The sequence below is a fragment of the Delphinapterus leucas genome, chromosome 2 (genome assembly GCF_059928025.1).
Source record: "Delphinapterus leucas isolate spDelLeu-1000000601 "Yukka" chromosome 2, BTC_Dleu_Yukka2, whole genome shotgun sequence".
Classification (NCBI taxonomy): domain Eukaryota; kingdom Metazoa; phylum Chordata; class Mammalia; order Artiodactyla; family Monodontidae; genus Delphinapterus; species Delphinapterus leucas.
This window is the reverse complement of record NC_143130.1, coordinates 105,553,492-105,576,019: the sequence shown is the minus strand read 5'-3', so window position 1 is coordinate 105,576,019 and position 22,528 is coordinate 105,553,492. Positions and strand designations below refer to the sequence as shown.

General features: G+C 44.9%; 2 protein-coding genes and 1 pseudogene across 5 annotated transcripts in view; 1 reads left to right on the top strand and 2 right to left on the bottom strand.

Moving 5' to 3' along the window:
- The window catches only part of ARHGEF40 (Rho guanine nucleotide exchange factor 40), a 21,982-nt gene extending 21,291 nt beyond the window's left edge, over positions 1-691 (bottom strand). For 3 of the 4 annotated variants that reach the window (XM_022587614.3, XM_089905356.1, XM_022587617.3), the window contains exon 1: positions 322-690. In XM_022587614.3, the coding sequence (XP_022443322.2) occupies positions 322-324 (3 nt within the window). In that variant the 5' untranslated portion in view covers positions 325-690. Of the gene's footprint in view, positions 1-321 lie in introns of all 4 variants that reach the window. The other variant, XM_089905364.1, reaches the window with a different exon arrangement.
- LOC149750235 (uncharacterized) lies at positions 687-1,818 on the top strand (annotated as a pseudogene).
- Positions 719-22,528, bottom strand: LOC111181583 (uncharacterized). Its single transcript, XM_089905648.1, is given in 3 exon segments — positions 719-12,361; positions 12,364-16,651; positions 18,996-22,528. Coding segments are annotated over 2 exon segments (1,008 nt in total). The 5' UTR covers positions 12,527-16,651; positions 18,996-22,528; the 3' UTR covers positions 719-11,516.

Below are 22,528 nucleotides of genomic sequence, written 5' to 3'. Positions count from 1 at the left end.
GATCCTGCAAAGGAAGGCACAGGTCGGGACAGAGGAGGGCGAGGGGAGGTGTGTGGATTAGAGGGAGAGACCTAAGGGAGGTTGGGGGAAGGGGCGGAGAAGAGGAGGAAGAAAGGAGTGAGGGCAATACCCAGTGGGGACAGAGCCAGACAGTGGGGCAGACAGACAGATCAAAGAAAAGAAGGGGGGATGGGAGGGAGGAGAGTCCCAGGAGCGCTCAAGAGTTCCAAGCAGGAGCGAGAGGCACCCAGCTGGGGGCTGGCGATCCACAGCGGGCTGCGGGAAGGCGGAGGGGACACCGGGTTGCGACGCGGGACTCACCATGGCTCGGCTCGGGGCCGCGTCCGACGCTCGGGCGGGCAGGCGGGGCCGGGCGCGCCACCGCCTCCCTCCCGCCGCTCGCGTCTCGCCGGGTCTGGCTAGGGGACAGCTCCGGCCGCGGTGGCGGCTCGGCCAGCTCGGGCTCCCAGGCCGCGGGGCCCCACCAGGGAGGGTCGAGACGGCCGCCCCTCCCCGCCCCGCCCTTCAGTGCCCGCCTCCGCCTCCGCGTCGGACCCCCAGCCGGGACTCCCTCTCCCGCGCCTTGCCTCTGGCCGCTCCCCCTACGCCCCCACCCGATCTGCCCAGCTCTCCCGCAACCCTCTTCTTCCTTCTCCCCGCCCTCCAGCCGGTAGCCCCGACCCTGACCCTCGGAGGCCCGTCCCGCCGAGGACGCCCCTCTTTTCCCGCCACCGCCTAGCTCCCTACGGGATCAGTTTAGTCTCCGCAAGGGACAGTCCAGAGGCTGGGGCGTGCATGAAATCTGTGGGGTCCCCAGCCTAGGACTGGAGTCGTTTGATGGCCGGAAGCCTCCTGACTCCAACTCGCCTGGGAACCTTTTCACCCCTCCATTGCCAGACTTTGGCAGCACCTGGGGCTCAGAAGAGACCTCCCCCCAAAACCCCTGCCCTCTTCCCGTGGAGCCGAGGGCAGGAAAATCGGGGGATTCCTCCCACTCTCCAGGGCCTTGCCCGCCTTCCTCCTTCCCCTCCCATCTCCTCGGGCCTCGAGCCTTCGGGCTCCGACAATGGGCTCTTCTGTGCGGCCTGGGGAGGGCGGAGGCGTGGGGGAATTAGGGAGCGATGAAGGCCTGGGGAGGGGGGTGGGTGTCGAGGCTGAATGCGCGCAGGGTCCCGGGATCAGGATCCTCCTGCAGGGGCGTGCGCTTCGGCGGACGTTTTCTGAGTTCTTTCCTCACTGCCCCTTCCCCTCCGCATCCCCTATATCTCCCTTAGCTAGCGGAGGGAAGGCACCAGACCCCCCGTTCAGCCCCACTATCCGGTACTGGATACCAGACCCTTCCTTCTTATGGGGTGGCGAAAGAGAGTCTCCCAGCGCCGCTAAGGCTCTTGGCGGCGGGGATGGCTGTCTGACGCAGTAGACAAAGGGGGTAGGCTAGTTAAGAAAGTTCTATTCTCACCCATCCTCCACCGCGTCTGGATGGGAAATGAAGCACTGGCGAGGGTCCCCCAGGAGGGCTGGGGGAGGCTTAGGCATAGCAGGGAGATGCCTTGCCCCTCCTCTGAGCAGGCACCGGGAAGTCCTGCAGGGGTGGGGGGCGTGGGGAGGGGCGCTTCTAAAGGATGGGCATTGTGAGAAGATAGGAAAGCCAAATAGACCCCAGAGACTGACGTGAAGGCAAGTACCACTGCGACTGCGGGGTAGCGTTTAGAAAACGTCCTGAAGGTAGATGCAGCTCCTACGAAGCCAGGAGGCCGGAGCCTCAGGGAAGTCTTTGGCACAGAGGCGGGCGGGAGGGAAGCGGGGGGGGGGGCACGGCGTCGCCTAGGTGATGGGCTCTTCTCTCACCTCCTCAGAAGGCTAATTTCCGTCCTTTCTCCACTCCTCCGGGACTGGAAAAGAGGAGAGAGAAAATGTTCATCTTTCTTGGAGGCAAGAAGATCCCTCTGCTCCATAGCATCAAAAAAAAAAAAACCAAACATAATCTAGGGCATCAAACCTCAGTGACCATCTTCCCAGCAGAGTTAGAGGCAGGGAGCTGGAGATCTTTTCCATCAATGGGTTATGGGCCCTCTAGTCATCCAGACTCTCCAGCTTCCTTATAATTAGTGCCGAGAACTGGGAGAGTGAGATTTTGCTACCCCCTGGTGTCCACTCTGTAAATGCTGCCCAGTGGTTGGTTACAGAGACCAGAATTTAGGGAACTCTCTTAGGGGGTGTATTATGAACCTTATTCACTTGTTTCAAACCCAGCTCGCCCATTCCTAGTGTTGACAGAGTCTGAACTTTCCCTTACCAGGTCTTACATTCTTTTTTTTTTGCGTTACGCGGGCCTCTCCCTGCTGTGGCCTCTCCCGCTGCGGAGCACAGGCTCCGGACGCGCAGGCTCAGCGGCCATGGCTCACGGGCCCAGCCGCTCCGCGGCATGTGGGATCTTCCCGGACCGGGGCACGAACCCGTGTCCCCTTCATCTTCCCGGACCGGGGCACGAAACCGTGTCCCCTTCATCGGCAGACAGACTCTCAACCACTGCGCCACCAGGGAAGCCCAAGGTCTTACATTCTTTATACTCAAGCAAATCGGGGAACAGTTGGTAGAATCCAAGGTTCCCACAATTGGAAGTGGCATACAAATTAAACTGGCTCTTGGATTCCGTGGACTCCTGGGGAAAAAATGAGTGGATCATTTTTTTCCCCATGGGAAAAAGGGAGTTATTGAAAGTTTTTGAGCCTATGGGGTGAGGGATTTTGGATGCAGCATCTGGGATCCAGTTATTCCTTACCAGGAGTTTTAATTTGTGCTAAATTAGAAAGGTTTATTTTATTAAATAAGGTGACAGACATGCTTACAGTGGTTAAATACTACTTTCTCCAAGAATGTAGGCTCTTACCTAAGAGTGGGTGTATGTGTGTGCTACCTGTGTGTCTGTGCAATAGAGTGTGTGTTGATGTGTATGTTTTTGGGGAGATGTGAAGTGGAAAGATTAAAATGAAGGAAATAGAGGCTGAGAATAGACCAGATTTAGAAGCTCTCTCCAGTATTCACAAACAATTCTCACTGTATTTCTCCAATTTCAGAGCCTTTGGAGCTTATCAAACTCCCATTTTACAGATGAAATTCTGGCTTATTGAAATTAAAAAACTAGCTGTAAGCTACACAGTAAGTGGAGAAGCCAGGATTTGAACCCCAGCAGTCTGACGCCAGAGGCTTCATTCTCAACCACTAAGTTATAAGGTTTCATGTAAGCTGTCAAGGGTCCATAAAAGAAGCATTTTGAGCACTATATCACCTTTTCCACCACCTAACTGTCATGTTAAAAAGTGTTAACTTTATAGCTGATTCACTTTGTTACAAAGCAGAAACTAACACACCATTGTAAAGCAATTATACTCCAATAAAGATGTTTAAAAAAAGTGTTAATTTTTGTAGTAGCCAGTGCTGAAAGAGTTTCTAAAAGTGTTAAATATGTCACTGTGGGTCAGAAATTGAAACCGTTTCCCCCCAGTCTTGTTCTAGAGTAAGTAATAGTTAAAATAATCCCCAAGAAATTTCCAATATGGTTCTTATGGGGAAGTAGTGTTATGCAAACATGAGAGATGGTGAAAGAAACATTTGTGCCTTTAATGTTTATTACCTGGCTTATGTGCACCAAGAGCTGTAATGGCCATTCTACATAGGGTTGGGACTTCAGGCTGCTAACTACTTGTCCACTTGGAGAGTAGCAGTGACTAGGGCTCTGCTTGAGCTGCATGCCTCAAGTTAAGGGGGAATTAATGAAGGACCACAAAGGGGAATTTGGGGGACAGGAAGGGACAGACTTGAGGGAACATGTTCTTGTTACTCATGCCTTCCAAGGAAACTGGGGGCCAAACCTTAGCTATTGCAGGATAAGAGATCTGTGTAGTATACATACGTTGATTCTATTTTTTGTTTAATTTCCCCTTAGTTTTGGTTTTATTTTATTGCTAATATTCCTTTAAACATTTATATTTAACTTGTCTGCTCTGAAGTGGATGTCGCCAAAGCCCACACCACCACCATCTTGCCTTCACTAGTGCATTAGTTTCCATACTGGTCTACATGCTCCGCTCTCCCCACCTGAGAAGGCGTTCCCTGCACCCTCACTAGAGTGATCTTCTGAAAACCTCAATCAGATCACATCAACCCTTTCTAACGGCCTCCCATTTGCATCATGACTCCTTTTCTCCTATCTCTCCAGCCTCATCTCTTACCACGACCCTGTTGTGGGAAGCCACTAGTGATCCTCCAGCCGTGGTGGCCTTCCAGTTCTTCACACAGGCCTTGCTTATTCCTAATTTGCGGCCTTCTTACTCTCTTTTCCTTCTGTTTGGAGGCTTCTTTTCACAATTCTAAGGGCTGGCTCTCATCCTTCAGATCCTAACTGAAGTTTTACATTCTCAAATGTCTTCCCTGACCTAAAGTGGACTAAACTGGTCTCTCACCTGTTGTCCCTCCCAATAATGTATGTTTTTGTTTTGTTTTCCTCACAGCATTTATCTCTATTTGATTATGTATTCATTTCTTTGGATAGTTCTGGTCTCTCATAATAGGCCCACCTCTGCCACCACATATCATTTGAAAACAAGCTTCGTGAAGTCAAGGACCTTGTCTGTTTTGTCACTGCTGTATTCTAGATAGTGTCTGACAAGTTTCCAAAAGCTGTCACCAATCCAGGTGAAGACTGTAAGGGGAGCAGAAATCCCCATATAATAAGAATTGTGGTGGGAACAGGTGAGAGAGAGAAACCAGGAGCAAGTGGGGAGGCCAAGGCATGGAGTCTGCTGCTTAGCTTTCCTTTCTTCCTGGCCTTAGCTCTCACAAGTTCTTTGTCTGTTGGTTGATATTTGCAAGTGGAAAATGCACAGGACAGAATTCAAAAGAAATGTGGGGTGCAGCCCTTATGGAAAACAGTATGGAGGTTCTTCAAAAAATTCAAACTAGAACTGCCATATGATCTAGCAATTCCACTTCTGGGTATTTGTCCAAAGAAAATGAAAACACTAACTTGAGGAATTCCCTGGCGGTCCAGTGGTTGGGACGTCTTGCTTTCACTGCCAAGGGCCCAGGTTCAATCCCTGGTCAGGGAACTAGGATTCCCACAAGCTGCTCAGTGTGGCCAAAAAAAAAAAAAGAAATGAAAACACTAACTTGAAAAGATATATGCACCTCCATGTTCATTGCAGCATTATTTATAATAGCCACAATATGGAATCAGCCCAAGTGTCCACTGATAGATGAATGGACAAAGAAAATATGGTATGTATATACAATGGAATATTATTCAACTGTAAAAAAAGAATTAAATCTTGCCGTTTGCAACAGTTTGGATGGACCTGGAGGGCATTATGCTAGGTAAAATAAGTCAGAGAAAGACAAATACTATGTCATCTCACTTACGTGTGAAATTAAAAAAAAAAAGCTCATAGATACAGGGAACAGATTGCTGGTTGCCTTGCCAGAGGCATGGGTGGGGGGCGTGGTTGTGAAATGGGTGAAAGGGATCAAAAGATACAAACTTCCACGTATAAAATAAGTCATGAGATGCAATGTACAGTATGGTGACGATAATTAATAATACCGTATCGCGTATTTGAAAGTTGCCAAGAGATGAGATCTTAAAAGTTCTCATCGCAAGAAAAAATGTTTTTGTAAATAGGTATGGTGACAGATGTTAAGTAGACTTATTGCGGTGATCATTTTGCAGTATATACAAATATTGAATCATTATGTTGTATACCTGAAACTGGTATAATGTTATATGTCAATTATACTTTAATTAAAAGAAAAAAAAGCACATGTGGAATGTCTTCTGGGTCAGATGTAGGTTCACTGGGCTAGATGAGTCTGGAGGAAGCATTGGTTTGGAGATGGAATTCTGGAAAAGTCCAAATTCACTTATGGACTTTATTGGTGTACAAAACCAGGGATTCTTTTACATAGTTGTAATCCATTTGAAAATACGGGGTTTTTTTTGTTTGTTTGTTTGTTTTGTTTTTTTGGCCACGAGGAATGCAGGATCTTAATTCCCTGACCAGGCATTGAACCCGTGCCCCCTGCAGTGGTAGGGCGGAGTCTTAACCACTTAACCATTCTTAACCATTGCCAGGGAAGTCCCCTGGAAATACAGTTTTATGTTCTCTTTTCTTCATGTAGCACTGCCTACACACATTTCCATGCATCAGTGTAGTTTCTGTGTATTTGTCTTCAGTTAAAGTGATGACTTGACACTTCAGTTAAAGCACTGTTAAGTAGTTGCCCCATCATTTTTTTAGTCACTCTCAATTTTGGGGAATTTGTATTATTTCTAAGCTTTTTTTTTGGTTACAAAAGGAAAAGTATAAATGGGTTGCACAAGTTTACTCCTCCTTGCTTTGAGTTAGTTCCATTTAGCCTATTTTATTAGGTAGAATTATTGGATCAAACATTAGAGGCCATTTTATAGCTTGTGCTGTTGTTTGATGAGGCAATTTTGGAGGGCAAGGGGCATGAAACACTCTTGAAAATATTTAAAAAGTTGAGTGTGATGAGGAATTGGATTTATTCTGAATGGCTTAAGGTGATCGGGCATCAGTGAATTGCTGTAGTGACGGAGATATAGATTAGGTTCTGTATAGGAGAATTTTTAATATTTAGAGCTGCCAGAAAATGGCACAGGCTGTCTCCATAGGTAGTAAATTCCCCCTCTCTGGAAATTTTAAAGCATAATAAGAGAGTTTTAAAATAAATTGTTTTATAAACTTTCCAGAGTTGTGATTTGTATATTTTCCTAGCCCCATTCCTTTGCTCTGAAAACAAATTGTGTTCAATGAACATTTATTAAGATCTAAATGTGCCAGGTATATCCAGTGGCAGCTGAAGCTCTTATTGGCAGACTCCCAGCTGAGCCTCCAGGGGCCGGCAACCTGGGAAATACAAGAGCATGAAGTCATACCTCCATCCCCACTCCCAACCCCCCAGTCTTCAGAACTGCTAAGCAGGTGGGTGCAAATTTGTCTCCAGTTCCTTGACATCTCGTTTTCTGTGCTCATTTTCTTCCACATCTCTGCCCATATTCCACCTATTTTTAAGATATTAGTTACAAAACTTTCAGTACACTATGCAATGCATCCAAATGCTCCCAAGCCAAATGCACCAGTACCTAAGTGATTGATTCCAAGTAATTGTTACATTATCTTGTTTTTTATTTCTGCCAAAAGATACTTGTACTTCAAATGAGGAGTTTTGGTCCCCAAAGAATCTGTAATTGGTGGAATATAGCACTCCTAATTCCACTAACATAACTTCTCCCCACCATGAGCACGTGTGTTTACACACACACACACACACACACACACACACACACACACACACTTCCAAGCAAGCAGCCTGATTTATTGAAGGAACCAGTTGCTTAACAATCTGTTGTTTTTTTGTTTTTGTTTTTTTAAAGCCACCTTACTTGGAAATATGTAGTCTCAAAACTTCAATTTTGGCCAGGGAGGAAAAGTCCCTATTGAGGATGGAGACTCAATTATATAGTCTCTGAATTTTACTTTTTATTAGAGTATATTTAGCTGAACTCCTCTGCAACAACCACACCGGCCACAGGGGAGCCCTGCTCCCGTCTCTCAGTTCTTCCACAATGCAGTGGGAGACCCTCTTCAAGTCAGCAGAATGATCCACCTGGAGGCGGCACAATGCAGAGAAAGGGGGGCGCTGGGGAGAGATAGTTCCGGGTTCAGTTCCAGCGCCACCACTGCCAGCTCTGTGCCCGAGCCCTGGCTTCAGTTATTGCATCATCAGAGGCCACTCTCTTTTCTGAAGGCTCAGTAAAACCAGCAAACATGGGAACACCAGGAAATACAATCAATGAAACTACTCTGCACTGTGTAGATGAAAACAGTCCAGAAAATGGACTGGTCTCGCAGTGTCAATGCGAATTTTTAAAATGTTCTTTTGTGCCCAGGAAAGAACGTTTAGGGGGCTACTTTGGCTTTTTCAAATGTATGTTCCCTATGTTAAAGATACAAATCAGAAGCTCAGTTCTTCCTTAAGCTTTTATGTTTAACTTACAAACAAGTATATTTTAATAATCACTTTAAATGGTTGTATTTGATGACTATTTGGTACCATTTATAAATGTAGTTTAAAATACTCCTTTGAACATTTAAAAATATACTTTATAAGTTTAACATAGTCCATGTCCTTACAAAGTAATTCAGTTATCTGTGCTAACCAACTACACATTCCTGAATACCTAAAAAAATTCTTAGAAATCTAAAAATGTATGAATATGGTGATTAAATTCCTGTTTTCTTAAATGTTCCAAAACTAATTTTAAAGGAAAATTCTATTTCAAACCACACATCTAAACTAATTAAACGTTTAAAATTAGAATGGCGGACTTCCCTGGTGGTGCAGTGGTTAAGAATCCATCTGCCAATGCAGGGGACATGGGTTGGAGCCCTGGTCAGGGAAGACTCCACATGCCGCGGAGCAACTAAGCCCGTGCGCCACAACTACTGAGCCTGCGCTCTAGAGCCCGCGAGCCACAACTACTGAGCCCACGTGCTACAACTACTGAAGCCCTTGAGCCTAGAGCCCGTGCTCCGCAACAAGAGAAGCCACCGCAATGAAAAGCCCGCACACCGCAACGAAGAGCAGCCCCCGCTCGCCACAACTAGAGAAAGCCTGTGCACAGCAATGAAGACCCAACACAGCCATAAATAAATAAATAAATAAATGTATTAAAAAATTTTAAAAAATTAGAATGACAAGACTAATTTCTTACTGTAACAGTCTAAATTCTCTTAAACACTGCAAATACCTAAAATACCAAATATGCACAAAGTCCTTAATACAGACACATTAATGCCATGTATTTGATTCACGTAAATATTTTTATCCTTAATTTAAAATTTTCTGGATATTAAAACAAACTTACCCACTAGGTAATAATTATGTCATCTTAAATATCTGGGAAGTTCCTTCCTGAGTGACTTTTTTGCAAACACATTCTCAGTGGCTCAGAGAGTATAACCAGCAGAGATTTAGTCCCAAGGCTTTTGGGTAGCTCTTCTCAGGCCCCAACTTCCCCACTGGGCCCTGTTTTATGGGTGCTGTGTCATCAGTCTCTGAATGGGCCAGTTTCATAGTCCATGGCCCCTAGATTCAAGTTACACTCCATCTAATTCTTCAGCCTACACACGGAAGTCAGAAACTCCTACCCAGGCTGCTACACCATTTGTTAGGATATAATTAATCTATTTAAGGATCCATTCTATTCTGGATTCTTTCCACACTCTTGCCAGCTTCTGGAGCCACAACTCTTACAGATATTGAGTGGTTTAATTTCTCCTGGTGTTGCCTGACCCTTGTTACAGACCTAACGTTATGTCAGAGACATGTATCAGGAATATTAACATTTAACAGGGAACAAGGTTAGGATGAATGAAACCCTGGGAGAGGTGGGAGAAAAATGTTACAGAATCCATTTGATTCATTATACTCTTCTGTTATTGTTTGATAGTGTTTTAAAGGTATTATTTTTTCTTGCCTCCTAAGCTAGACAGTAAATCCTTGATTGCAACCACCTAGGTGTCTTTGCTTAGCTTCAATTCACAGCCCCCTCCAAAATCATAATGTGTGTTGGACCCATGTTAGGAACCCAGTGATATATGGAAAAAAGAAAATCCAAGAACTTTTGTGCCCTCCTAAGGTAGTATCTGGGATAGATGGGGAATTACTGGAAAAGTAAGCAAACAAAAAAGAATGAGTAGACACAGGTGTCTCTTAGATTAGGATCTTGAATGGTTGGCTCTGATGTTTCCCCTAACCAAGACTGAGAGATGGCAGGAGGAGGGGCAAGTTTGGCAGCCAGGCAGATGTGAGCCCAGTTCTGAGTGTTTTTGTTAAGACGTCTGCAGGATGCCGAGGCAGCTAGTAACAGTAGGGAGATGGATATACGTGCCTGGAACTTGGGAGACTGGAGCTGGGGAGGTGCTTTTGGGAGCAGGTAAGTGGCACTTGAAGCCATGGAACTTTCAAGTCACTCAAGAGAGTACAGTGTGGGAAGAAAAGAGAGCTAAGAATAGGACCCTGAGAAACACCATCATTTAAGGTGCAGACAGAGAAAGTGGAGCCTGCCCACGACACTGGGGCGAAGCCAGAGGAGTAGAAGAATGTTGTTTTCCTCTCATTTTCAGTACGTCTTCCTTGGTCAGAAGCACAGGGTGGGCGCAATAGTGATAGTGATGGGCAGAGTGTGGTATGGCAGGGCCGCCTGGATGCTGTTGGGGAAGCTATATTTGGGATAGGATAGTGTGGGTGTGGTAGGTAGCAAGGAGCTCTGCCTTAGATCTCTTTCTAGAAAGCAGGGAGGCGGGCTGGGAGTCAGAATTTTTGGATTCTCTGCTTTTCCTGCCATTTCCCGTTTCACCAATCATCCTTTCTTATTCTGAGCCCTAGTCTGTGTAGGAAAATCTCTTTCTAAATATGGGAAGGGAAGTGTATGGGGGAGGCAGAGTCAGAAGAGGGAAGGACAGTGGTTGCCTTATGGTTGAGTGTGTGTACTTGTATACGTTCATTTGTATTGTGTACACACGTGCACGTATGTGTGTATGTGCCCCTGTGTATGTATATGTGTGTGGGCATGTATGTCTTATGTCGGTGTTTAATTTATATGTGTACATGCATATTTTTTCGCTGTGTATCTATCATGATAAGTATAGAAATTGAGAGAAAGCACTGAGAAACTTTTATGCCAATCTGATATGCTGATTTTATGTTAACTGAATCTAATAATAAAAAATTTGGCCTTGTGTTTTCTATATCTGTATGTTCTGTTTCATTTTTCCAGCAGTTCATTTTATTGTATTTTATGAAAGTGCTGGTCTATGACAGATTGCATATAAAACTGCTCCTTCACCACAGTTAGTTGGAGAAGCACCAGATCAGGATTTTTAGAAGGTCCTGATTCTGAAATTTCCAAGGGGGGGAAATTCACTTCAGAAGTCTGAGGTTCCTGCTCTGGGTCATACCAATGAGGCATGAGGTCAGGTCTTGAGCGTAAACAAGGGGGTCCAGCCTCAGGTCTGACTGGCATCCCAGGGCTCCGCCTGCCCTTCCTTGCCTTCCTCCCCTTCATATGACATGGGACCACCAGGCAATTTTCAAGGGGATGGAAGGCAGAGCCCAGGCTGCTCCTCCAAGCCCAAGCCTGCTCAGGGAGCTGCCCTCCCTTCTGCCTGCAGGGCATGTGATACTGAAGCTTCACAGAGATAAGGAGGGGTTTCCAAACCTCCATACTTTCACTTGGATGGTAATACACATACTCAATCAGGAAAAGCAGAGTCTTTTATTGCAACAAAATCAGACACATTCCTTTGCCCAGCACAGGGAACCCGGCACAGATTCTCCGGCCCTCCTTCCTTAGGTAATCTCTGCCTCCCCCGATGGGGTTCCCTCTGAACTGTCCAACCACAGCTCTTCTAAGGTCCTGACGGTATTCTTCTTCTTTAAGATGGTCTCCAGGGCTTCCCTGGTGGCGCAGTGGTTGAGAGTCCGCCTGCCGATGCAGGGGACACGGGTTCGTGCCCCCCGGTCCGGGAAGATCCCACATGCCGCGGAGCGGCTGGTCCCGTGAGCCATGGCCGCTGACAGGCCTGCGCGTCCGGAGCCTGTGCTCCGCAACGGGAGAGGCCACAACAGTGAGAGGCCTGCATACCACAAAAAAAAAAAAAAAAAGTGGTCTCCAAAACTGCATATGCCATAAGTCCCACAAAACCTGGATCCACCTCTGCTAAGAGCCTTAGTGCTTGAAGGGCCACATGGTATCCACACTCAGAAAGCAATGTAAGCAACAGTGAAGGGCTAAGGAGAATCACCTCTCTTCCCTCACCATTTGGATCATCCACAAAACCCCGTAAGGAATTAAGAGTATGTGGAGTTGGCTGCGTGGGAGAGAAGTGGTATTTGCAAAAAGGGTAAGGATTAGTGAAGAACTCAAGGGAGGAAATGCAGCTGTAGTATCGGGAGTCTGCAGAGCTTGAGGTAGGGGAACACCTGGCCTTAGACAACATTATCCAAAAGCACAGGATCAGCTGGTACCTTAGGCCATCCTTCTGTTGTGGAGGATCACAGGCCATGATGCAGAATGCATCCAGTTGCTTCTCCTTGTACCTGCAGTCTGAGCACCTCCCTGAGATGAGCTTATACGTGGTCAGGCATACAGGCTTCTGGCTCTGGTGGCAGTTTTTACAGCCATTCTTGCAGGTTATGACGGGAGTCTCCATGCTGGAGAAGGATTCATGCAGGAAGGTGTTGAGGCCTTTGCAGCTTTTGGAGTACTTGCTGATGTTGCCATCGCAGCATTGCATCCCTGAGGCCTGGGCTGCACGTGCTGAGTTTCAAACCACCGGGCTGAGGTCATGTTTCTGGGCTTGGCACCAACTGGGTCCTTGGCCATCCACAGCCCCAGCAGCAAGAGCAGCATCCGAGGGCAGAATCCTGCCCTGGCTGGTGCCATCTCTCCCAAGGGGCACAGTGGCACAGAAGAAGTGGGAGGTATGTGACTGGGTCACCATGGGTGGTGCCCTGCTAGCCCTTCTAAGAATCTCATACTGTAAGTCAATTATTTCAGGGCTCCTATAGCCTCAGATATTTAAGAACACTACTGGCTCTTTATTGTTCAGTCCCAGCAGATAATGTACATTTTTATGCCCCCAATAAACACTTATACTGTTTTTCCCTCATAAGAGATTTATGAGGTATGATTTCTTTCTTTCTTTCTTTTCTTTTTCTTTCTTTCTTTTTTTTTTAATATATGAGCAAACTGAGACTCAGAAAATTTAAGAAAATTGCCCATCATCACACAGCTAGGGAGTGTCAAACACAGGATCTGAATCAATGCTTCTTGGCTTCCAAAACCCCTGTTCTTTCCACACTCCCATGTTTCTTGTTTGAAACTCTGAGAAGTCAGACCACAAAAGGAAACTAATCTTGGAAGAAAAGTAGGCCAAGCGTCCGTACCTCACTCTCCCAGGCTAGCTCAGTCATTCCTGAAAGTCAGTATTAAGATTGTGGAGTCAGGCTAATTCCTCTCTGCTCTGTGGTCCAATTTCTCTCTGAAGCTAGAAAAAGTCACTCTCACTTCTCTAGCCAGCAAAGCGGTATGGTGAGTTGGGTTCTTTCTGTGGCTGACATATTGGTCTATTGGAGAAAGTCTTGGAATGATAAAGAATCAGAGCAGAAGAGTTTTTCAATCAACTCTATTTTACAGATGAAAGGGGCTGGAGGGCCTGAAAGAGCAACTGCCCTTCCGAAGGCCACCAAGTGAGTGGCAGAGCTGGGGCCAGAGCTTCTTGACTTTCAGCCCATCCCTTTGGTCTAGTGCCAGGCTGAAAAGGGAAGGAGGAAGTGTTTCCCGTAGAAACAGAGCGCAGTGAGTGTGTCTGTTTGTGGTTTAAATGAAACATGAACATTGCTTTCGGTAATTCTCTTCTAATCCTTCTGATGACATTTAGAAGAAGGTCTCCTATTAGAGCAAGAAGGTAAGCCTTTGTTTCTCCCCACTTTTCAGTACAGACAACAGACCCCAGGCTGAGTCTTCAGCTGAAAGCAAAATCTGGATAGAATTTTTAAAAATTGGATGGCATTCATTATATTTATTCTTACTTCTATTTATTAAGTGACCCTAGTATTCTTTGAAATATGATGTTACACAGTTTCATTTTCAAAGAACTATTTGAACTAAATGCATACATACATATTTAGTAAATTATTATACTGGCAGTATTGCAGCAATTATCAAGGGCGGAAGCAAATGACTCAAGTGAGGGATCTTGCTTTGGCTATAGCCTCTCAGGTTTTTGCTGGTGTGTTGAGCCCTACGCAGCATCTTGACCTCCATGTGACTTCACTGCCTTTGAGATAAAATGCTCTGCAAAGTGACAAAAATCACTTAGGCTCCTATGATCTGCATTGCCAGATGGGAAACTTCTGAGATGTTTGCCTTTCTGTCTCCAAGGTGGAGCCAGGTTCATCAACAGAGCTCACCGTTTTCATAGTGGGGAATCCCTTCCTGCACTCCTCCCCACAAAGCTAACAAAACATTGATTTTTCAACCCAGGAGAACATTATCTAGCAAACAGTTGATTTGGGCCTCAGAGAGCAAATATATATATATATTTATTCAGGAAGTCATTTCTCTTTTGCAGGCCCTCAGCTGAGTCTTTCCCATTGGGATGGAAGGATTACCATGTGGTTATTCATTTACAGTTGCAAACCCAAGCCTCTGGGCTTTTGTGCACGAGGGTAGGGATGGCAGCAGGAACCAAGGGTTGGCACGAACATTTCGTGCCGACCAAGATGACTGACCACAGACTTTGCAAGCTCTGAATCAAGTTAAGTTGCAAACATGCTTTTCCTCAAGTAGGTGCTGACCCTGCAGCTGGCCAGCCCCACTCGGGGAGGCCTGAAGAAGGGGTTCCTTTGATTGTGTATTTGATCCTAGTTATTCATCACATGTCTTCCCAACTGCTACAGTCTCAGGGCTGTTTTATCCATTAAGCACTAGAGGCCCAGTGACTAGGGTCTGGGAGGTTTTCAAGGGCCTACAATATTTGAGACTAGAAAAAAAAAAATTGGCTCCAATATAGGAAAAGTCAACTATAAAATCAAATTTAAAGTATTTACTTACGTGCTACCACAGTCACGTGGTGGTAGCAGGTAAGTTGATTTCACTTATTTTGGAATTTGGCACCCATAAGAAGTTTATTATGTTGGAAAACAATCTTAGGTTAGATTTTTTTTCTCCTTTTATGGGAATTCTCAATACCACAATTGCAGAAGGAGCAGTGCCAATCCCAAATTACTTGGAGTCAAACAGTTTCAGAAGTAAAACTTTAAAAATCATTTCGGGTACACATCTGCAAGAATGATATTGAATGAGGAACATACATTTTATATATTCAATATGGCGTGATAAAATGTTAAAATGCCTAGTGTGGTATGGGGGTATTAAACATAGCCCTTGACATTCTAGGGCCAGTTGCCTTGAGTATGTCACTTACTGCTCTCCTAAAGTCAGCCAGGAGAATACACGCCACCTTACTTTAGGGTCAGGTCAGCATAGGGCTGTACCACAGCTGCAGGAAGAAAGGAATACTGCTAACCACCATTTAGTGAACATGTAATATGCGCTTGGCACGGTGCTAGGTAATTGGTTACAGATATTAGCTTTCATTTAAAAAGTGCCTTCTGTGTGCCAAGGCCTTGTGCTTTATGTGTAATGCTATATGCAAAACAATATTGTGTGTTCCATGTTATTATCTCCATTTTATAGAAAAGGAAACTGAGGCTTGGAGAGGCTAAAGTCACAGATGTGTTAAGTGACAGGCCCAGGATTGAAAATGAGGGAGGTCTGCCTCCAAAGCTATTGTTCTCTTCCTGCCACACTGCTTCCCTGTTTACTGATAGTTACCTTATGGGCTGACAGTCACTCTGTGACTATTCTAATAGACAGGGCTCCTTTTCATCTCCCGGACAGGTTTTGCTCTCTTCAACTTTACTTCTGTTTTTCTTTCTCTTCCCTAAGGGCTCTCCCTCAACTATTACCATCCTTCAGATCTCCTCTTGGTCCTATGAGCTTGTGCATCACCACTTGCGTGAACCTTCCTGTACAACTCTACCTCTGGTGAACACTTCCTGAACGTAACCTCCTTCGGCATTAACTCCCGGTACCACTCATTTGGGTGCTACATCATGTACTACCTTGTTTTGTTATTTGACTCTTACGTGTGTATCAGGTCTTCCCAACTAGATGGTAAACTTGTGGGAAAGAAATCAGGCCCTTTCTTGCTTCTGTATCTCCATAGTGTCAGGCATATGGATAGCTCAGAGGGATACTCAGTAACTGTGTGTTGAACTGAATCGCCAATCTGGTCCTCTTAGTTTCCTCCTCATTTGTAACCCAAAGAGTTTCAGCTGAATAATTTCTAAAAAGCACCCCCCCCCCGCCCGCTTCTAAGACTCTATGAGACAAGATGAAACATCAAAGTGCTAGTGGCCAGACTAGAATGTGAGGAGAGGCCCTTCAGGAAGACCCCAAAGGTAGCCCAGAAGAGGGGGAGTAGAGAATACGCGATGATCCTGTAGAGACTAGTTTTTTCAGGATAGCCTAGAGACATATGAGTGAGGGAGCCAGAAAAGTCTGTCTGGGTTGCTGGCCTGAGGTAGTCTTTGAACTCCAAATGCCACCTCCAGTATGGCTGTCAGGCTTCCCTCTGGAGGTGAGAGGTAGCTTCTTCAGGAAGAAGCGGGTTCTGGAAGAGCGGGGCTGGTGTAGGAGGGGCCGGGGCCACTACAAATGACCAGCAGTGGCGAAGGAGAGAACCGGCTGTGCATTTTCTGATCCTCTGCTTGGGTCCTGTGTGAGATTGTACAGAATTGATTCCTGGCCCCTCAGTAGAGGGCACTGGTGGGATTTTTTCATAGAGGTTGTGTCCGAGGACAGGTTCCACTGTGAGTAACCAGCTGGAAGCTTCGCTGCTCCGCTAGGTTAGTCCTGACAGCCTGTGAGAAGAGCTGTTGCTGACGCCGCTTTCCGCTTTCCGTAGGTGCCAAGGCTGAGACGGGCTGGGGTGCAGATACCCTGAAGTGAAATTCACCGGAGAGACAAGCTGAATGAAGGTGTAACTTTAGCTTCAGGAGGCAGGTGGCTGCTAATAGTCTTCTGTTTCTTTGAGCACAGCACAGAAGATTTTCAGCTAGCTTTCTGCCGAACAGCTCACACATCCATGAGGACCACCTAGGGCTAGGACAGCTGACTGGAAGCAGCACTTACTCCTAATGATGGATGCCCTGCCGCCCTGGCATTTGACTAGCTCTGTTGTGAAACACTGTTGCGATGCTCATTCAGAAAGGAGACTGAGACTGTGAATACTCAGCTCCTCGATTACTTTGTGAGTATGTATAAGGATATCCCCAGGAGAGAGGGAAGAGGGGAAAAAAAGAGAAAAATGCAAATAGAACGACAGTCCAGGAAGCTGGGTAGAGGAAAGCTCTGGCTGGAAAAGCCCAGAGGGAAACGAAAAGGACGGGCAGCCTGCAGGGCAGTGTCCTGCTCCGGAGCAGCTCTGGAGGACAGCAGGGCTACCTTGCCCCACTTCTCTGAACGTCCTCCTTGCTCTCCTTGCTGAGACCTGTGGTCTTGGCAATAAGTCAACAGCCAGGCCAGAGGAGTTGGGCTGGTCTCAGATTGCCAGAAGCTTTCACAGGGAATCTCTCCAAGAACGAGTCTCCTCCAAGAGGGGTCCCTGACTCTGAAGGCCCATGGCCATGAGATGTTCTGGATCCTGGTTTCTAAACTCTGAGGCTCAGAGCACTATCACAGGAAATCTGGTTGCTGCACTCCTACTGGGAAGCCTCCTTCCGTACCCAGTGGCTGACCCTCTCTCCTACCAGGTCCATTTTTCTTTACTGTGTAGCTCTTTGGGGCCTGCTCAGGGAGACCAGTGCCACCATGATCTTGCTTCAGTGAGTGGAATGCCTCCCTTAGCTCCTGACTATAGGATCTGTCCTCAAGAAGGAGAGGATGTAGTCTTCAGTCCAGCCAGAGTGGAGGCATGTGGCTCCCCTCACATGTGTCTTGTTGCCTTTGACTTATTTCAAGCCTGTGTTCAGTGTCTGGACCTCCCAGGGATGTTGATGACAATGATAAAAGCAGAGCAAACACTTGCTGAGGGGTTTCTAGGTCCCAGTCACTGTTGCAAGTGTTCGATGTCTATTTTCTCATTTTTTAGCGTATGAGGAACCTTCCTATTGCCCTGGCTCCATGGCTACCTTATCTTCCTCATTCAGTTCCTAAAGAGAAATACTGATCAGAGGCATAGCCCATAGCGAGCAATTTAAGGAAAACCTCATTAAGGCCAGTACACTCCTATCCTAGGTTGAATGCAGATATGCATAAAGTACACACAAAGCCACAAGATAAATGTCTTCTATCCCAATTTTACCAAAACTATTTTTTGGGGGGAAAGGAAGTAATTTAAAACATTGTTTTTATATAAAATAAAACTTTGATGGAGTATATTGAAAAATTCAAACCAACTACTTAAAAAAAATAATTTTAAATGGTTCTGATTTGAAATAATTTCAAATTTATATATGTTTCAGAAATGGTACACAGAGCTCCCTTATCTACTTCACCCAAATTCCCTAATTATTAACATTTCTGAACTATATGAGACTAAGTTACAGACAAAATGCTCCATTACCCCTTTATACAGAAATGAGTATTTCCTAATTACAAGTACTCTTGCCTACATAACTACAGTACAGTCATCAAAACCAGGAGATTAATGTTGATCTATTATTACCACAAATGATGTTTGAAGATAACATATAAAACATCTTTGGGGGAATTCCCTGGTGGTACAGTTAGGACTCGGCACTCTCCCTACCAAGGGCCCGGGTTTGATCCCTGGCTGGGGAACTAAAAATCCCACAAGCCTCGCAGTATGTGGGGGAAAAAAATCTGTGCATTTGGTTATTTTATAAATATTAGTTAAGCAAAAGAAAGAGGCTTCAGAGAAAGCTCATTCCTTCTGGGCATGACTTTAGGTGCTTAATTCCCCTCGGCCATTACTAGCACTTCGGGGAAAAGTCTGAGAAACATTGCTCTGTGGGCTCTAGTTGACCATGAAGACCCAGTCCTGGATGTGCCAACTTTGAGGGTAAAGAATGTTGATCCTACCTAGAAAAATGGTACAGACGAACCGGTTTGCAGGGCAGAAATAGAGACACAGATGTAGAGAACAAACGTATGGACACCAAGCGGGGAAAGTGGCCGGGGGTTGGTGGTGGTGGTGTGATGAATTGGGAGTTTGGGATTGACATATATACACTAACATGTATTAAATGGATAACTAATAAGAACCTGCTGTATAAAAAATTAATAAAATAAAATTAAAAAAAAAAAGAATGATGATACTTACCAAAGATAAAATATTTTGGATGTTTCAGGCCCATCTGGAGGTCCACCAAATGGGATCTCTGCAATGTTTTCACCCTGGCCCCAAATAGCAGATGGGAAGTGAAGACTTTTGTTCTTGCTGCATGCCCTTATTTATGTCTCCAAACAGCCAATGGCATGGTCCGGGGACATGCTTGACTAGTTTACCATCAAGTTATTGGGTGCTACTTTTTTTTCCATCTCACTGATACAATGTGAGCATTCAGGTGAAGGGGATGTGGTCCACAAGTGAGAGGCAGAAATGTAAACACCTCAGGATCATGGGCACTGAACACTCTTTCTTGAATGAACATGCTTTTGTCTCAATCTGGGAACCTGCCCATTTGCTGATTGATTTGCCAGTCCAGGTATAATGAGTTTGACCTTGGAAGATGTCTGAGATCCATTTGGGACCATTAACTAGAATGACACTTTGGGAACATCACTAGACTGGTTCAAGAAACCTGAATTCTCACTTAAACTAATCATGTGATCTTGGGTCCCCTCGGTCTTATTTTTCTCATTTGCAAAATGCGGAGGGGAGGACTAGATGATCTCTGAGGTCACTGGATACAATCTCTTAAGACATGATTTTATGAATATCTACTGAAAGAGCCTAAAGCTATGCAGATGTGAAGTTCTGTCTTGTGCTAAATGCCATGGCCCAAGCAGGAATTTGTATTGATTCTCACTAGGTCAGTTTGTTTGCTTGTTTGTTTTGTTTGTTTGTTTATAATGGAAATATAGTTGATTTACAATGTTGTGTTGATTTACAATGTTGTGTTAATTTCAGGTGTACAGTTTATGTTTTAAATGTGTAACTTCAACTAAGTTTCTACGTGAAGAAAGTAACAAGTGTGATGTTTTCCCATTGTAACCAATCCATTGGAAAGCAGTGGACCACCATTGGTGGTAGTCTTGTGTAATGGAAGACAAACTAGGAAATGGAGCTGAATCAGAGGGTGAGAAAAATACAAGTGACCTTCCGCAAGGGAGGTGAAGGGACAGTAAGCTTACCTAAGGACTAGTTTAAATGACTCAGGAGGGGAAGTTGGAAATGTCACTAGAGCTTTCTCTCCATCAGCTGCCGTGACAGTTGAACCCTTTGGAGAGGAGCTGGTAAGGAGGACACCCTCAAAAGTTAGTGGCCCTAAATCCTCTGCCTTCTTTCCATATCTCTGGATTCATGGAAGGTAGAGATGAGAAAAACCCCCTTAAGTAGTCTTAATATAAATACTCAGTAGCCTTTGTTCCCCCTCTAATTGAAAGCATTGCCCCTACCCACCCCACTCCAAATTACCTTACCTAGAGAAATTAATACATATTGTCCTTTTTGTCTGACCTTGAACCCTACCTTATATACTCTTGGCTGGGAAGTTCTTTTTGGCAAGAGGAGGCCGAGGGGGAGTTTGGCCTCCTTTGTTTAGGTCCCTGGTTCTTCTGTCATGGAAGTCAGGCCTGCTCCATCCATCACAGGTTTGGCCTCTCAACGTTTGACATCACAGTAATAAATATAAATGATTACATCTCTCAAACTTTTCCTACACACCAGCCACTGTACTAAGCCCTTTATATATGTTGTCACATTAATCTGTATAATACTCTATGAAGTAGGTGACCTTTGCATAGATGAGGAAATTCCAATCTCTCTAAATCAAGAGGACTTTTCATCATGGGTGTATTTCCATTATGGGTAGACATCTTTCCTTATCTCACCTCTTGTGGACTTCCTACAAGACCTCACTAGCAATGTTTTCTCATGCCCCCGTGGCTTCATGGATGCTCCCAAGCTTACTGGCTTTGGAGTCCTGCACAGGAACACATCCTGGTAAGAGCTCTGACTGCTCTTTCTATCTCTCCATGGCAGAATGCGGGGGTGGGGGTGGGCGGGTGGTGTAGGAGGAGGACTTCAAAATGAGGATCTGGAGTCTTCGAAGCCCTTTTGGTAGGGCCAGAGACACTATGAAGAGGTCTGTCTGAATCAATGTGAGCAAAAGGGTTCCAGACTCAAGGGCACTTCCTCTTCCTACACGCTGCCCTTGAGATCAGGACCCTTCTCTCTCTGTTGACTCAGCTGGTCCTCTTCATAGTGTCTATGGGTCATTTTCTTCAGAGTATGGAGAATTTGGGAACTAGGGTCATGTAGAAAAGTATCCTACCTAGGCTATCTCAGATAGTCTCACTCCTAGAAAGCTAGTTCACACTAGCTCCAGTTCTTGGGTTACATTCTTTACAGGACTCTGTTTCTGCTCCTTAGATCCAGGTCGAAACAATTCTCTTTAGAGCCATCTACACAAGGCTGGGCAATACTCCCCTAGACACCCTCCTCCCCCACTCCAAGCTCCCACCCCCAGCAACAGAAATCTCATAACTAATCAGTCTCCTTTTCCCATTTTTCAGCCTTTAAGTAGGAATGTATCAAGATGCAGCCTTGGTAACTGGCGCAAACCTGTTACTCATTTTGAACCTCAGCTTCAGCCTTTGAAAGGCCGAATAGCCAAATGCTTATTTCAACATAATTCCTGGCATCCCTGAACTTGGCTGTGATCAGGATCATGTGAAGGAATGGGTGACTGTCAAATCTAATCTGTTAAAGCATCTGTATGAAAACAAGGCAGGTCATTTGGGTTCATTGTTAATATCTGAATAATCTCTTTCAGATATTGGTGAGTACTCTGAATGTGACTGGAAGTGAAATTCTCCTTATGAACTTTAAAAATGTTGAAATCCTATCAGTCAGGGGAAATATAAATGCATATTTATTATTTTAAGAAAAATGTTGTAATAATTAATGGTTGTAAAAGCTTATACTACATATAAATTTTATTAAGAATTTTCACATAGTTAAATAGGAAAATTAGTTGACAGTTATACAACTAATAGAAGAGCATGGATTAGCTGGATAACTTTAGGAAAAAACCTTATATACTTTTTGAACCAAAAATATTTACAACAATTTAATAATTAGCACAACTACTATTTAATTTAACAAATAGTACAAAGCAGAACAATAGAAATTAGATTAGATCATGAGTCCATGATTTCATTATATTATAATCTTTGTGAATTGATATATTAGCATTTCTCATGTTAAACAAACTAATCCTTAAAAACTGTACTTTTTTAGGAAGATTTTTAAATTGAGGTATAATTTGCTTACAGTAAAGTACACAAATCTTAAGTGTACAGCTCAATGAGTTTTCACAAAGTAAGCATATCTAGAGCAAGAATAGAACATTTCCAGCTTACCTCCTACACCTTGCCAGTTAGCACTTCCCAAGGTTACCCCTATTCTGACCGCTATCACCACACCATAGATTGCTTTAGAATTATGTTTAATGTTAAGTTATTTAATACTATTTAGATCATGAGTATTTAAAGAAAAAGCCATATTTGGAAATTCTTATTTCGAGAGGATACATTAAAAGCATAATTTTAGGGCTTCCCTGGTGGCGCAGTGGTTGAGAGTCCGCCTGCTGATGCAGGGGACACAGGTTCGTGCCCCGGTCCGGGAAG